This window comes from Poromitra crassiceps, assembly GCF_964638095.1.
Source record: "Poromitra crassiceps genome assembly, chromosome: 12".
NCBI classification, from domain to species: Eukaryota; Metazoa; Chordata; class Actinopteri; order Beryciformes; family Melamphaidae; genus Poromitra; species Poromitra crassiceps.
Window position 1 is genome coordinate 32,082,614 of NC_139632.1, and position 15,945 is coordinate 32,098,558.

The 15,945-nt window shown below is 42.4% G+C and overlaps 1 protein-coding gene across 1 annotated transcript; it reads left to right on the top strand.

Moving 5' to 3' along the window:
* Positions 1-1,335: 1,335 nt before the first annotated feature.
* On the top strand, positions 1,336-15,079 carry mindy4 (MINDY lysine 48 deubiquitinase 4; the record flags this gene model as incomplete). Its single annotated transcript, XM_083647338.1, has 19 exons — positions 1,336-1,395; positions 1,489-1,608; positions 1,696-1,894; positions 2,101-2,288; positions 3,208-3,297; positions 3,388-3,470; positions 3,585-3,643; positions 3,725-3,834; positions 4,359-4,475; positions 4,587-4,678; positions 4,898-4,999; positions 5,766-5,829; positions 6,058-6,123; positions 7,724-7,791; positions 10,063-10,126; positions 11,245-11,406; positions 12,569-12,752; positions 14,637-14,718; positions 14,971-15,079. The coding sequence occupies 19 exons, from the start codon at positions 1,336-1,338 to the stop codon at positions 15,017-15,019; spliced, it is 1,959 nt and encodes a 652-aa protein (XP_083503464.1). The 3' UTR covers positions 15,020-15,079.
* Between the last annotated feature and the right edge of the window lie 866 nt (positions 15,080-15,945).

Below are 15,945 nucleotides of genomic sequence, written 5' to 3' on the forward strand. Positions count from 1 at the left end.
TGGAAAAAGTGTTAGTCTAGCCTGAATATTTGTCATTATGTCATAATTGAAAATGTTTTAATAAAATGTACAAACATATTGATTTGTGATGTCTTTCATTGGGACACAGGGTAGACTGACTAGGCCTAACTGTGAGTTATTATATATTAGGGTTGGGCGATGTCAACCAAACAGCCATCACGATGGTTTCACAGTGAAACATTGCAATGGACGATGGCATCGTCGCTGACCGGCGGGATTAGGGATTAATTAATTATTTATTAAGTCGCAGTACTGGTATAATATTACTGAAATCCTATAAGTAATAAGTTATATTACTGAGTTAATGCTAAAAGTAATGTTACTTTTGTAATGAGTTACCTACACTGCCAGTAGCCTAGGCTATGTGATTTGACTCAAATGTCACTCTATTGCACACATGGGCAAAATGCAGCCCCAGAGCCGGACCCGGCCCCTGGACCATCTCAATCCGGACCCCAAGGTCCTTAAAGAAAAACTAAACAACACCCAAAAACTCAATAAAAGGCAGAATTATGTTAATAAATCTCATCTGCTACAGCCATTGGATTTGTATCACTATTATATCGGGAGTTCAACATGAAATTACCAATCACAACGGGAGAGAGGGTTAAAATAGGGAGACAGACTCCCGTGAAAAGCAGGAGTGTTGGCACTCCTGCCAACTTGGCAGTATGATCAGGTGTGGCCCTTCGCTTACTGATGTAAGTCAAATGTTGCCCACCCCTGTTCTAGCGCATGTGGATGATGCAGCACCGACACTGGACTGGAGGGCTGAACCAAAGAGTATAGAAGCCAAGACCAGGAGGGCAATCTGCTTTTTGACAACAGCGCTGCCGCCATTTTGGCTGACACACCATTACCACAACAAGAAGCGGCCTGAACAAAGGTAATTTCGGTAGATGTACTTACGGCACTTTGTAGGCGGGGCGTTTTACTGGCGTCATTACGGTAGTTTACGCTAATCTCCTTCAGGCCAAGATGGCGGATTTGCTGCGCGCTGATGTTGCAATGAAACAGGCTTGCCTTCAGTTCTTAGCAAGTTCTTTGGCTGAAACGGAGCGGCAGGCGTCACCATAGCAACACACATTCACAAACAACAAACTCTACAAGGCATGCGCAGTTTCACTAATCTGTAATACAAGCGGATAGTCTGACTACTCACAAGCACCCACGGCCACGGTTGATCCCGCACATCTGGATAGTAAACAATACGGCGCAGCACATCGCGCAGTGTAGGTAGTGTGCTAACGACCACCATGGTCAATCTTGTTGATTGATTGATTCCCTCTAGCAGAAGACAGACGCGTTCCCATCATGGTTGTGCTAGTTGAAGAAGTCTCGTCCTCTCTTGTGCGGGAATATCTTAGTCGAAAGGTAAGTTAGGTCGTGAGTCACGAGCACAACAACAGAGCTAGCTTGCTGGTAGCCAGTAAGGCTAGGCTAAACTGTACCGTTATGTGTGTGCAGGGACTAAAGAGAACTATTGCCTGCATGGATGAGGAGCAGCCTCGCACGGAGGCCAGTATCAACAACAGAGCAGACTTACGACAAATTCTTCACATGGAGGGCCTCTATAAAAAAAACAAGGTGAGTTTATATGGTCTATTGGTTGGTTAGCCAACTTGAACCAGGTGTTCAGACACTGTAGCTAACCTCCCAGGTCTATCGTTTCAGGTTCAGAAAAACCCTGTCAAAACATTGTTGGAGATTATTGTAAAACATCACATCGACGAGAACAAGAATGACAAGATAGCCTTCAACAGTGATCGCCTGCAGCTGTCTACCCCAACTATCAACGTCTTAACTGCTGCTAATTGTCCAGCCATGACACCAACAGTGATGAATGACACCAAGACAGAGGATAGCACAAGAGGTTTTGTTAGCAAACCTACCAAAATAAGGTCATTTAAAATCAATACCTTCTGTCATTTTCGTGTGCTTTGCATGTTTGTGTGATAATCCATTTGAACTGATGTGGGATTTGTCTGACTCGCAGATCATTTACAGAGGAAAGTTGCCTTTCTCAAGGCCTATCATCATTACCTGAGTCAGATAGACACTCCACACATAACTGGACAGGTTCCTGGAGTGACAGCTCAGGAAGGGAGAAAGGCCAGCCAACATCGATGGCTTCCCTCCACGGGTATGAGAGCTCCACCAGGAGAGAACCAGAAGGAAAGACTGCTATCACTGAGAGCGCCCCAAACAACAAAACACACCGTGTTAGACGTGGCTTGATGGCTGGACCAGTAGCTAGCTCAATTCAGGTATTGTTAAATTAAATAAAGTAACTAAACTAACTCAATTACACTTGAATTGAGCTGAGCTTGTGATGCAGTTAAAGGAGCTGTAAGTGATTCTGGAGGGAGGATCGAGTCAACATGGTTCTCATTCCCGACCCGTAAAATACTGACGCTTTGGGTTGGCGATCCGGTCCTGAACACCAACCAGTCAGTATTTGACTACTTGGGAATGAGAACTGTGTTGACCCAATCCTCTTTGTGGAGTTCTGTCTCCTGTTTGAATAAAGTGGGAGGGGATAACAGAAAGTTTCTCTTCTGTTTACCACAAAGCGGAGGGAGTGGGAGACCCATGTTACTGACCAAACACTTCACATCAGTGATTGCTGTCAGAATATAGAGCTATTTAACACTTATTTTAATAATCATATATTACTTACACCAGCTTTAAAAGAAGAACTTCAGAATCAGAATCAGAATCACTTTTATTGCCACAGTATGCAAGTTACATACAAGGAATTTGTCTTAGTGTCTGTATGCAGCATTGCGGTCACATCAATATACAGAGATAAGAAGTAGGAAGATAACTAAAGACAATCGCAAAGTTGCAAGTGCAATCAAATCGAGTAAATATATACAATATGTACATGAGTGGTGAAGTGTTCTGTGGATAATAAATATGAATTTACGTTGGATTTACATGAGATTTACAGACTGAGTTAAATAGACAGTGGATTTACATGAATTTACAGTCGGAGTTAAATAAGAGAATGTGCATGAAAATTACAGGCCAAGTTAAATAGGCATTAATGTGCAGGGAATTTACATGAATTTACAGTCCCAGTTAGACAGGCATTAAATTAGATATCAGTTCCAGTTTTATGAGGGGGGGGGGGGTTCAGTTGAGCCCATTTCATATTGTTTCCCTCTTCTTTCTTCCTTTTAGGAATCAAACAGAAAAAGGCTGACTCGGAGGGCGGGGCTGGAAGACAACAGGCATTCTGCTGATTCTGCTGAAGTCAACTCACCTGGCTCTGTGAGAGAGAGACCCTCACCTGGCTCTGTGAGAGAGAGACCCTCACCTGGCTCTGTGAGAGAGAGACCCTCACCTGGCTCTGGGAGAGAGAGACAGCAGTCGTGGAGTACAGAGAGAGGACAGAGCCAAGAAGGCTTTGAAAAAGTGGGGAAAGACATCCGGAAGACAAGAAAGTAAATGGCTTTGAGCTGCTAGCTTCAGTCTGTGGTGAATTTATGATTTTAAACTGTTTCTGTTTATGTTGTGATTTGTTCAGAATGTTTTGTTCATTGTGCCCTTTCTTCTAGAACAAAGTCACTGACCAATCAAAATGTGGAGGATCTGGGCGTGTCAGAGATGATTTTGGGTAAGTGTGTTTATACAGTACAGGAATAGAACAAGAGGCTGCATTCAGCACCAAGCTGATGGCGTGTTCATGGATTTCCAGATGATATTGATGACGATGAGGAATTAGGAGAAATCTCCAAAGTGTCTTTCCAGAAAAGCGTCCCAAACCAGAGCTATGCAAGCCACCCTATGGACCAGCACACTGCAATGGTAGGTGAACTACTACACCATCTTTTGTTTGTTTGTTTATTATTATTATCATTATTATTATTATTATTATCACTATCATCACTATTCATTTTAATTTATAAAATAAATTGTATTTGGCCAATTCCCCCTGCTTTCCCGGTCGTTGCGCCACCCCCTCTGCCCATCTGGGGAGAGTTGTAGACTAGCACATGCTTCCTCTGATACATGTGCAGTCGGCAGCCGCTTCTTTTCACCTGACAGCGAGGAGTTTCACCCAAGTTCCCCTCCCCCGAACAGGTGCCCCGACCGACCAGAGGAGGCACTAGTGCAGCGACCAGGACACATACAGTACCTTTATTCCAGCTTCCCACCCCGCAGACACGACCAATTATGCCTTTATGGACGCTCAACCAAGCCAGAGGCGACACGGGGTCTCGAACCTGCGACCCTCGTGTTGGTAGGCAGGGAATCTACTGCTGCATTTCTAAATATGGAGAACGGAGTCTGTCTTTGACTAACTGTGTCTTTTCTGTATATTTTTGCAGGCATTGAAAGAGGTTCTGCTCGGCTCCGGCTCAAGATGTTTCAACGTTGAGTGGAGGAATCAGGGTTTGACCTTCTCAGAAACACATGACCTGAGATATGGAATTGTGCAGAAAAAGGTTGCCACCAGTTTGCCATCTGTTGCCTTTTGCACTTTGATTTTCATGTGATTTATATGGCTTTATATGTTTATGCCTTTACACTCTTACATATATATATTTGTTTTCTAGGGTGGTCCATGTGGAGTTTTGGCATCTATCCAAGCCTGTGTTCTAAAGAAACTCCTGTTTGAAAGCATGGAGCACAGTAATACAGGCCTTCAGTAGGTTCCCCTTCAGTTCAAAGCTCTACCTATATAATATGCTCATAATATAGATTATTATTATTATACTGTCATCACTTGGATGGCATTTAGCAGCCATTAAGTCACATCAAGGAGTGCTTTGTAGACATTGTTAAGTAGTGGCCTGTGCATTGTGCTATTACCTCTGAGATGAACTCACACTACCTGCTTTTCATTCAAATGGAACTTTGTTACCAGGAGGTTAAGACCTTCCAATGCTGCCAGAAGAAACTGTCTCATTTTAGCTGCTGCTGAGATCCTGTGGAGGGCTGGGGACCAAAGACAAGCCACCATTGCAATGTAAGATCAAGCTTTTCTCCAGTGAAGCTTTTCACAAGCAGACATTTCATACAAATCTGAATCTCATACCTATCATTTCCTTGTGCTATTTAAATGGACACTTTGCTGACTTTCAACCAGCTTTGTATCATTACAAAATCAGTAGTATATGCAAAGGGACAATGTTTAACTTGCCTCCACTTCAGCATCGTCATGGCTGTGTGTGTGTGTGTGTGTGTGTGTGTGTGTGTGTGTGTGTGTGTGCGTGTGCGCGTGCGTGCGTGTGTCTGCACAATAGTCACATCGCAGGACTTGACTCATTCCATCACATTGCTTTGTTGACTTGAGCTCAGATCAGATTAGATGAGCCTTTATTGTTTCGCTTAGGAGAAATGTGTCTTGGGCATTTGAGAGAACATCCAGTAGGTGGCGTCATAGCACACATATGCACACACTGCATGTACTGTACAATCAAACATTCAATACCGATTTCCCTATACATCAAAAACATACACCAAGAGTGTTGCCCCTCCCCCCAAGAAATAGGTTTGAGGATCAAATGAAAAGTTAAATATTGCACCGATGCCCTCGAAATATTGCATAATAAAGTGGAATGTTAGTTATTGCACAGAGGAAGAAATCACCTCTAGAGGGCTCCAACGGAAATTCTCATGTCTCATAATCATCCCAAACCAAAATCTTATCTCAGAAATGCTTGATAAGGTATGTATCTCACGTGGAGCATTATTTAAAGTCATTTGTGTGCTCTGTTTACCTTTCTTAACAGAACTTCAGGAAGAAATCATTTCATCCCAACTGGACTCTACAGATGTGAAGGAGTGCTTGAAAAGGTCCAAGCTCCCACCTGTTGTAGATCCTGATAATAATATCACTTTGCAAAGAATTTGCGAGTGAAATTATTCCCTCCCCTTTTGGATCTATTCAAGTTTTGCTGTTGTATTAAAGAATTTCTCTAATTGATGTGATGTATATACAGCCCAGGCCCCCTGGCATGTTAAAACCAACACCAGTCTTTCTCCACACCACAATGTGACTGTTCTGTACATCTTGTGTTTTAGGTCACCTGTTTCACTGTGGACAACTTAAAGGACCTGCAGTTGCTTCTAGAGCAGCACATTGAGCAGGTGAGAGATTCTTTGTTACCTCCGCCAACAGAGTTAGCTGGAAGGTTATGTTTTCACCCCTTTGTCTGTCTGTCTGTTGACAGGATATCTCAAAAAGATTTCAATCAATCAATCAACTTTATTAACGGACACATAGTCCATAGAAAAAAAAACATACAAACACACAATAACAATTAAAAGATAGCACTCAGGAGCACAGTAGGAGAAATAAAATAAATAATACTATAAGAGGCACTTATACCAACATTTCCACATATTAGACTGGTATCTCACAGAACACCCGGATTGGTCAGCAGCACGACAATGACATTTTGAGAGACATTTAAACGACAAATAAACTTGTACGTCAAGTATAACACCTGAAAAGTGTCGACTCCTGCCTTACAGAACAGCTCACTAGCTGTTTTTTCCCCCAGCAATATGCCTCATACACAACCTGAAGTTTTTGAAAGGTTGCTTTTTTTAAATTCATCCACAAGGGGGCAGTATGAATAGAAAGTCATCTTTACATCATCAGAACATGAATGGAATTTCCTTACCAACATGTTTGCCTGTACATATAACAGACAACGCTGTCTATACATGTCATCATTGTCATCAGACATTTGATCTGTAATGGAATGACCCAGATATTTTGTTTAGTCACAAACAGAAAGAGCATGCTCTGACAAATAGAAAGCAGGAAAAGTGAGATCCCTATCCCCTTTTGTTCTACAAATCATAACTCTTTTTTAGCATTGTATTAATTTAACATCAATCATTTCATCATTTAACCCCATAGACAGAACATATATTCAGTAGCTGTTGAAACCCAGCAGCAAAAAATCTCCAGGTCGTCGGCATACATAAGATGGTTTACCAAGGTGTTACCAATTATACAAACTGTCCTACAGCCTCTTAGCTGGTCAGATAGATCATCCATATACAGCTGGAAGAGAGCTGGAGAGAGTAACCCCCACTGCCGCACCCCATTACCAACACCAAAGACTATTCTGCCCCATTTCACCTGCATACTCTGGTTGGCATACCAGCATGCCAGGATACGAATGATGCCAGGCAGGCACACACCCCCCTTTGACTCAATTAAAAAAAAACGCTTTTGATGATTGCCTCGATCAAAGGCCTTGGAGCCATCAATAAAACCCTAACCCTTAAAACAGAAGAGTTCTGCCTTCTATAAGTTTCAACAATTTCTTTCAAAGCATAGATGCATAAATGGGTACTGTGCTGAGCCTTGAAGCCAAGCTGATTTGAATGGATTTGCACGAAACTTGGTAGAAAAGCAGGTCAAGGGCCGAGTGGCCAACTTAGAAAGCGATTAACTTTCCACGCCCACTGGTCAAAAAGGGGCGTGGCAATGGCCGTGGCCAATCACAAAAAGGCGGCCAATTTCCAAACGGATTCACGTACCACCACAAAACTTAGTTGAAAGTTTGGTGGAGGTGTGCAGTCTACTGAGTGCCCTCTAGTTACTAACTTAGTGTTTCATCTCAACTGTCAAATCATTATTTATATATAAATATTAAACATATATATAAACATATTAAACATTCCTACAGTCAACCTTTTTTGCTTTAATTGATGGTTTCTTTTCCCATAGTTTGAGTCTGGAGCCTCAGCATGCATTCTGCTGATCATCTCTGCTGTCCTCTCTCGATCCATCGAAAAGTATGTGGAGCTTTTTTCAACATGATTCCTGCACTTCTTCATGATATAAAACACTGTGAGCCAGATGGAGGAACATGATATAAAACACTGTGAGCCAGATGGTGGAACATGATATAAAACACTGTGAGCCAGATGGTGGAACATGATATAAAACACTGTGAGCCAGATGGTGGAACATGATATAAAACACTGTGAGCCAGATGGTGGAACATGATATAAAACACTGTGAGCCAGATGGTGGAACATGATATAAAACACTGAGCCAGATGGTGGAACATGATATAAAACACTGTGAGCCAGATGGTGGAACATGATATAAAACACTGAGCCAGATGGTGGAACATGATATAAAACACTGTGAGCCAGATGGTGGAACATGATATAAAACACTGTGAGCCAGATGGTGGAACATGATATAAAACACTGTGAGCCAGATGGTGGAACATGATATAAAACACTGTGAGCCAGATGGTGGAACATGATATAAAATACTGAGCCAGATGGAGGAACATGATATAAAACACTGTGAGCCAGATGGTGGAACATGATATAAAACACTGTGAGCCAGATGGTGGAACATGATATAAAACACTGTGAGCCAGATGGTGGAACATGATATAAAATACTGAGCCAGATGGAGGAACATGATATAAAACACTGTGAGCCAGATGGTGGAACATGATATAAAACACTGTGAGCCAGATGGAGGAACATGATATAAAACACTGTGAGCCAGATGGTGGAACATGATATAAAACACTGTGAGCCAGATGGTGGAACATGATATAAAACACTGTGAGCCAGATGGAGGAACATGATATAAAACACTGTGAGCCAGATGGTGGAACATGATATAAAACACTGAGCCAGATGGAGGAACATGATATAAAACACTGTGAGCCAGATGGAGGAACATGATATAAAACACTGTGAGCCAGATGGTGGAACATGATATAAAACACTGTGAGCCAGATGGAGGAACATGATATAAAACACTGTGAGCCAGATGGAGGAACATGATATAAAACACTGTGAGCCAGATGGAGGAACATGATATAAAACACTGAGCCAGATGGTGGAACATGATATAAAACACTGAGCCAGATGGAGGAACATGATATAAAACACTGTGAGCCAGATGGAGGAACATGATATAAAACACTGTGAGCCAGATGGTGGAACATGATATAAAACACTGTGAGCCAGATGGAGGAACATGATATAAAACACTGTGAGCCAGATGGAGGAACATGATATAAAACACTGTGAGCCAGATGGTGGAACATGATATAAAACACTGTGAGCCAGATGGTGGAACATGATATAAAACACTGTGAGCCAGATGGAGGAACATGATATAAAACACTGAGCCAGATGGTGGAACATGATATAAAACACTGTGAGCCAGATGGAGGAACATGATATAAAACACTGTGAGCCAGATGGTGGAACATGATATAAAACACTGTGAGCCAGATGGTGGAACATGATATAAAACACTGAGCCAGATGGTGGAACATGATATAAAACACTGTGAGCCAGATGGTGGAACATGATATAAAACACTGTGAGCCAGATGGAGGAACATGATATAAAACACTGTGAGCCAGATGGTGGAACATGATATAAAACACTGTGAGCCAGATGGTGGAACATGATATAAAACACTGAGCCAGATGGTGGAACATGATATAAAACACTGTGAGCCAGATGGTGGAACATGATATAAAACACTGAGCCAGATGGTGGAACATGATATAAAACACTGTGAGCCAGATGGTGGAACATGATATAAAACACTGTGAGCCAGATGGTGGAACATGATATAAAACACTGAGCCAGATGGTGGAACATGATATAAAACACTGTGAGCCAGATGGTGGAACATGATATAAAACACTGAGCCAGATGGTGGAACATGATATAAAACACTGTGAGCCAGATGGTGGAACATGATATAAAACACTGTGAGCCAGATGGTGGAACATGATATAAAACACTGTGAGCCAGATGGTGGAAGAACATGATATAAAACACTGTGAGCCAGATGGTGGAACATGATATAAAACACTGTGAGCCAGATGGTGGAACATGATATAAAACACTGTGAGCCAGATGGTGGAAGAACATGATATAAAACACTGTGAGCCAGATGGTGGAACATGATATAAAACACTGTGAGCCAGATGGTGGAACATGATATAAAACACTGTGAGCCAGATGGTGGAACATTGCTGTCATTGTGGTTTCTCTTCTTCACACTTTCCTCAGAGTAAGAGAGGATATGGACGTGCCAACCTCCACACTCATAGGAGCCCATGGCTACTGTACACAGGTCTGCTACAAAATAACAATTTGCATGGTGTACGGCAGTGATACTCAACTTGCGGCCCACGGGCGCCCCCTGTGATGGAATTAAAAAAAAAAAATTTTTTTTTTTTTTTACTGTGCACCTGAACGCAACATGCAAGATACCCGCTGAATAAGTGTCCAAATGTTCATGTCATTCTGGCCAATACTCCACTTCTGTTTTTCAGCATTTCAGTCCGGAATATGGAATATCTTTCAATAAACTATGATTTAGCTGCTAAATTGTCAAGTACCGCTGTCTGCTTGCTACCCAGGCACTTATGTAACTACCTTAACCTAACTACCGGTAACTATCCAGTGTGCACAACATTGTCAGACTAAACTCCGGCTGACACCCCAAAAACCTACAATCCGATACAGAAAAATGTATATTGTTTGTTTATTAACTGGCCCCTGGCCTTCTATCATTTCAAGAAAGTGGCCCCCGGGCAAAGCAAGTTGAGTATCTCTGGTGTACGGGCTCAGAGCACATGGCTAATTTGCATGGTGTGTACGGGCTCAGAGCACATGGCTATTGTGTTTGATTCTAAATTAGAATTGCTTTCTAAGAACAATAAATATACAGGAATTTGTTCAGGTGACAATTGTCATTGTTATTTGAACTCGGAGTTAACCAGTGTTTCTCTAATTCCACACACATCAGAGTAATACATGTAGACGCTTTTGAACAGCTGCATCTGATCAGCTCCAAAAATGAACAACCTGCTCTCTACTCAACACTTGTCATCTTCAAATAATAGACCCCTTTCACGGGGGCCATTTTGTGTCGAAAAGGCAGGGTAAACACAGGTGAAAGCAAAACACTAATGAGGGTTTCAAACTTCCACGATTGGAATTTGGGTGTTAGTGTTTTGCGTGCACCTGTGTTTATATCTGCCTTTTCAACTCAAAATGGCCCCCGTGAAAAGGGTCACTGGAAAATGTGCTGTGAACTACTACCACAGTAACACAAGTACATAAGGGCACACGTGGTACAAAATCAACAGGACCTAACTACAATACATAGAACAGACAGTTAGCGATATGTACTGTACACCGTGTGTTCTTTATGCTGACACAGCCTTTTTGCTTCTATGTCTCCAGGAGCTGGTGAACCTGTTGCTGTGCGGACAGGCAGTTTCTAACGTCTTTGATGATGATATGGAGCTGGACTCAGGGAACGGCAACTTGACCCTGCTGAAGGGGATCCACAGCCGATGTGACGTGGGCCTACTCTCCTTATTTGAACATTATAACATCTGTAAGGTGAGGCACATTATAACATCTGTAAGGTCAGGCACATTATAACATCTGTAAGGTGAGGCACATTATAACATCTGTAAGGTGAGGCACATTATAACCTCTGTAAGGTGAGGCACATTATAACATATGTAAGGTGAGGCACATTATAACATCTGTAAGGTGAGGCACATTATAACATCTGTAAGGTCAGGCACATTATAACATCTGTAAGGTGAGGCACATTATAACATCTGTAAGGTGAGGCACATTATAACATCTGTAAGGTGAGGCACATTATAACATCTGTAAGGTGAGGCACATTATAACATCTGTAAGGTGAGGCACATTATAACATATGTAAGGTGAGGCACATTATAACATCTGTAAGGTGAGGCACATTATAACATCTGTAAGGTGAGGCACATTATAACATCTGTAAGGTGAGGCACATTATAACATCTGTAAGGTGAGGCACATTATACAGTAACATCTGTAAGGTGAGGCACATTATAACATCTGTAAGGTGAGGCACATTATAACATCTGTAAGGTGAGGCACATTATAACATCTGTAAGGTGAGGCACATTATAACATCTGTAAGGTGAGGCACATTATAACATCTTTAAGGTGAAGCACATTATAACATCTGTAAGGTCAGGCACATTATAACATCTGTAAGGTGAGGCACATTATAACATCTGTAAGGTGAGGCACTCATCAGCTGAATGAAACTTACCAAGGCCGTCTTTACTGTGATTATAGTTTACATTCAGGTTGGTCACGGTTGAAGTGATGTTTCTCTGTAACTTTGATAAACCTGTAGTCTGTGACTCAATCTAACTGAATATGACAGATCAGATCAAAGTAGGATGGAGTATGAGGAGACTCTTGTGTTGTGTTGTGTTGTGTTGTGTTGTGTTATGTTGTGTTTGTGTGTTAAGGTAGGAGCTAACCTGTGTTGTGTTGTGTTGTGTTGTGTTGTGTTGTGTTGTGTTGTGTTTGTGTGTTAAGGTAGGAGCTAACCTGTGTTGTGTTGTGTTGTGTTGTGTTGTGTTGTGTTGTGTTTGTGTGTTAAGGTAGGAGCTAACCTGTGTTGTGTTGTGTTGTGTTGTGTTGTGTTGTGTTGTGTTTGTGTGTTAAGGTAGGAGCTAACCTGTGTTGTGTTGTGTTGTGTTTGTGTGTTAAGGTAGGAGCTAACCTGCAGACTCCCCGCTTCCCCATCTGGGTGGTGTGCAGTGAGAGCCACTTCAGCGTGCTGTTCGGCCTGCAGACGGAGCTGTTGACCAATCAGGACAGCGCTCAGCAGGAGTTTGACCTCTACTATTACGATGGACTGGCCAATCAGCAGGAGGAGATCCGCCTCACTGTCTGTACGTAGCATCACTCTGTGGTCTCACCCTGTCAGTACATCACTCTGTGGTCTCACCCTGTCAGTGTGTGTTATACTTTATATGGTGTGTTATACTTTATGGGTTATATATTGCTCAGAATCACCAAGCACCAGTGAAAGAAACGCTCTGCTCTCCTGCTGTTGATATTGGCTGAGTTTCCCAACAAAGAAGCTTCTTAAGAGTTAAGAAGCTTCTTAAAGGAGAATTTCGGTTTTTTACACCACGGTCCTCATTTCCAGTTTAGAATATGATGTTTTACTCACCGAAATAGTTTTGCGTCATTCGGATGCCCAGGGAAGATTTTGAGCTCCGAGTACACTCTTCAAACAGGCTAGAACCGCTAGAACGTGAGCCCACGGGGCATTCTGCACGGCAGTGCACGCGCTCTCTAAATGACACTTTTTCTGTCAGATCACGGTTCATTATGGTTGTAAATATAATTATCTAGCTAATAGCTACAAGCTAGGCTAACAACAACACCGGAGTCAGCGTTGATCTGCCCCGGTGGGGTTACAGTGCGTATCGTCCCCCTTCTGTGGTTTCTCTGAAGAAGTGGTTTCACAGAGGGGGACGATACGCACTGTAACCCCACCGGGGCAGATCAACGCTGACTCCGGTGTTGTTGTTAGCCTAGCTTGTAGCTATTAGCTAGATAATTATATTTACAACCATAATGAACCGTGATCTGACAGAAAAAGTGTCATTTAGAGAGCGCGTGCACTGCCGTGCAGAATGCCCCGTGGGCTCACGTTCTAGCGGTTCTAGCCTGTTTGAAGAGTGTACTCGGAGCTCAAAATCTTCCCTGGGCATCCGAATGACGCAAAACTATTTCGGTGAGTAAAACATCATATTCTAAACTGGAAATGAGGACCGTGGTGTAAAAAACCGAAATTCTCCTTTAAGGAGTTAAGAAGGCTCCAAAGAAGTGTTTCCCCAAACGCCTTCTTAACAGCCTTCTTAACACATCGCTAAAGAAGGCTCTTAAGAAGCATCTTAACTGGAGCTGTCCACCATCTCGATGTGAGAGGTCCTCTGCGGCCCACTAGATGGCACTCTGAGCCCACCAGTGGGCCACGACCCAGTGGTTGAGAAACACTGTTGTAGAATAATCTAATCGTGGTCATGTTAAACAAGAACTTCTTCTATTAAACATTATTTATTTCAGACATGGAGTGCAGTTCAAATTGCTTTATATACACAGCATACAACAAAATTGCGAGAAACACTACAGAATTTAAGTGACCTTGGGTTCTGTGAAAGGTGCTATATAAATCCACAACATTCTTAGTATAAAAGGAATCCATTCTGATTAGAGGAATATAGCCTACGGTAAAACATTTAAAACACAAGTAACCATACATACAGGGGAGATTTTCAAGTGTTCCCCAATTTTAAACACTAAAGGATGCATGAAAGAAAGGAAAAAGGGAAAAACACAAGAGGAACAGTGGACGCGGCTGGATCTGCCAGTGTTTCGTCATTAAGAAGGTGTTAAGAATGCCCCAGACCCTTCTTACAAAACCTTCTTAACGAAAGATCATCTTAGCGCTAAGAAGCTTTTGGGAAACGCAGCCTTCTTAACGGAAGATAATTTTAGGCTAAGAAGCAATCGGGAAACGCGTTGGCTTCTTACGGGAGCCTTAAGAAGGGTTAAAGAAGCTTCTTAGCGCTAAGAAGCTTTTGGGAAACCCAGCCATTATCTTTAACGAGTGATTATTATGTAGTGCAGGGCATTCTGAGTCAATTTTTTTTTTTTTTTATCAATGTTGTTTTACATGTTTTTTATTTATTATTATTATTATTAGTATTATTATTAGTAGTAGTAGTAGTATTAGTATTATTAATATTAAGTGTATTTTTTAGCTGTTGGCACATCGGCCCCCTGCTGTCAAGAAGATGTGGACCCTGACCTTGTCCCTCCTCTGGAACACTGCATTCGAACAAAGTAAGGTTCTTTTGCATTTCACACGCACGCGCGCGCTTGGTCATAATTTCACTCTAAGTGGAATTAAAAAGGTCTTCAAAATGTGTGATGTGTTTCTTCCTGTTGTTGTTTTATTGACTGTATTTCCTCTGCTGTCCTGTAACATTTATTTGAGGTTTATTGTTACTGATCACTATGCAGGGATTTGTAAACCGATTTAAAAGATGTGAATCTCTATATTTATTAATTGTTTTTTTTTGTTTTTTTACCAAGGTGGAAAGATGCAGTTGTCAGTTGGAACGACACAGAGCCGATTCTCTGACTGGACACATGGTTTATAATGGAGAGGAGCATTTAGCGAGGATGGTAAAAAGAATCAAACACACACATTCATCTATATGTGCGGAATGCCCCTGCAGCGTATCAAGTGGAGACTGCACAGCTGTTGCACAGCATTGCAAATTCGGCCAATAATTGTCCCTAATTACCTAAATAAACAATCTGACTCCATTGGGTCACCCACAGGGGGCGCTCTTTACACTTCCTGAAAGATTCAGCATGATCGCACTTAACTCATTGAGTGCCAAGGACGAGTATGTTCGTCAATTCAGATACTAACGTAGAGTGCCAAGGACGAGTATGTTCGTCAATTGCGTTTTTTGACGGTGGGACGTGGATCAAAGCCTCAGGCATCTCCTGTACAAATATTGTAGCTATTGAAGGTGTATAACCTATTTTACGGACTCATTAGGTGGCGACAGTGCTCTCCAGATTAGAGAAAGGTCCGGAAAACAGCAGGAAAAAGCCCCGTGATGAAAGAGAAACCGCTCATGCTGCAGCCAGAGCCATATAGATTGCTCTGTCTGGAGCTGACGTTGGCTGCGAACAGCAGTCAATCCGCGCCCACAACTGAGCCCCTCTGCCTCTGTCTGTCTGTCTGCATAGTTTCTCTACACGATTAGCCGCCAGAAAAGCAGCACCCGACGCCGAAGGGCCAAACCATTCTCAGCAGTCCGGTTTGGCTTTTCCGTGTCGCGCTGGGAGCCGGCGCACAAAAACAGAGCACTCCGAAAATAGACTGGGTGCATGTTAGGCTGTGTGTTAGTGTGGGGAGGAGTTTGCAGCTGAGGGGGGGAGAGGGGGGAGAGGGGGGTGGGGCACGCAGGGCACCACACAACTACACCACGTCACTACATCAGAAAATATTATCTTATCAGAGTCAGTGAATGTGCTTGAAATGCTTCATTT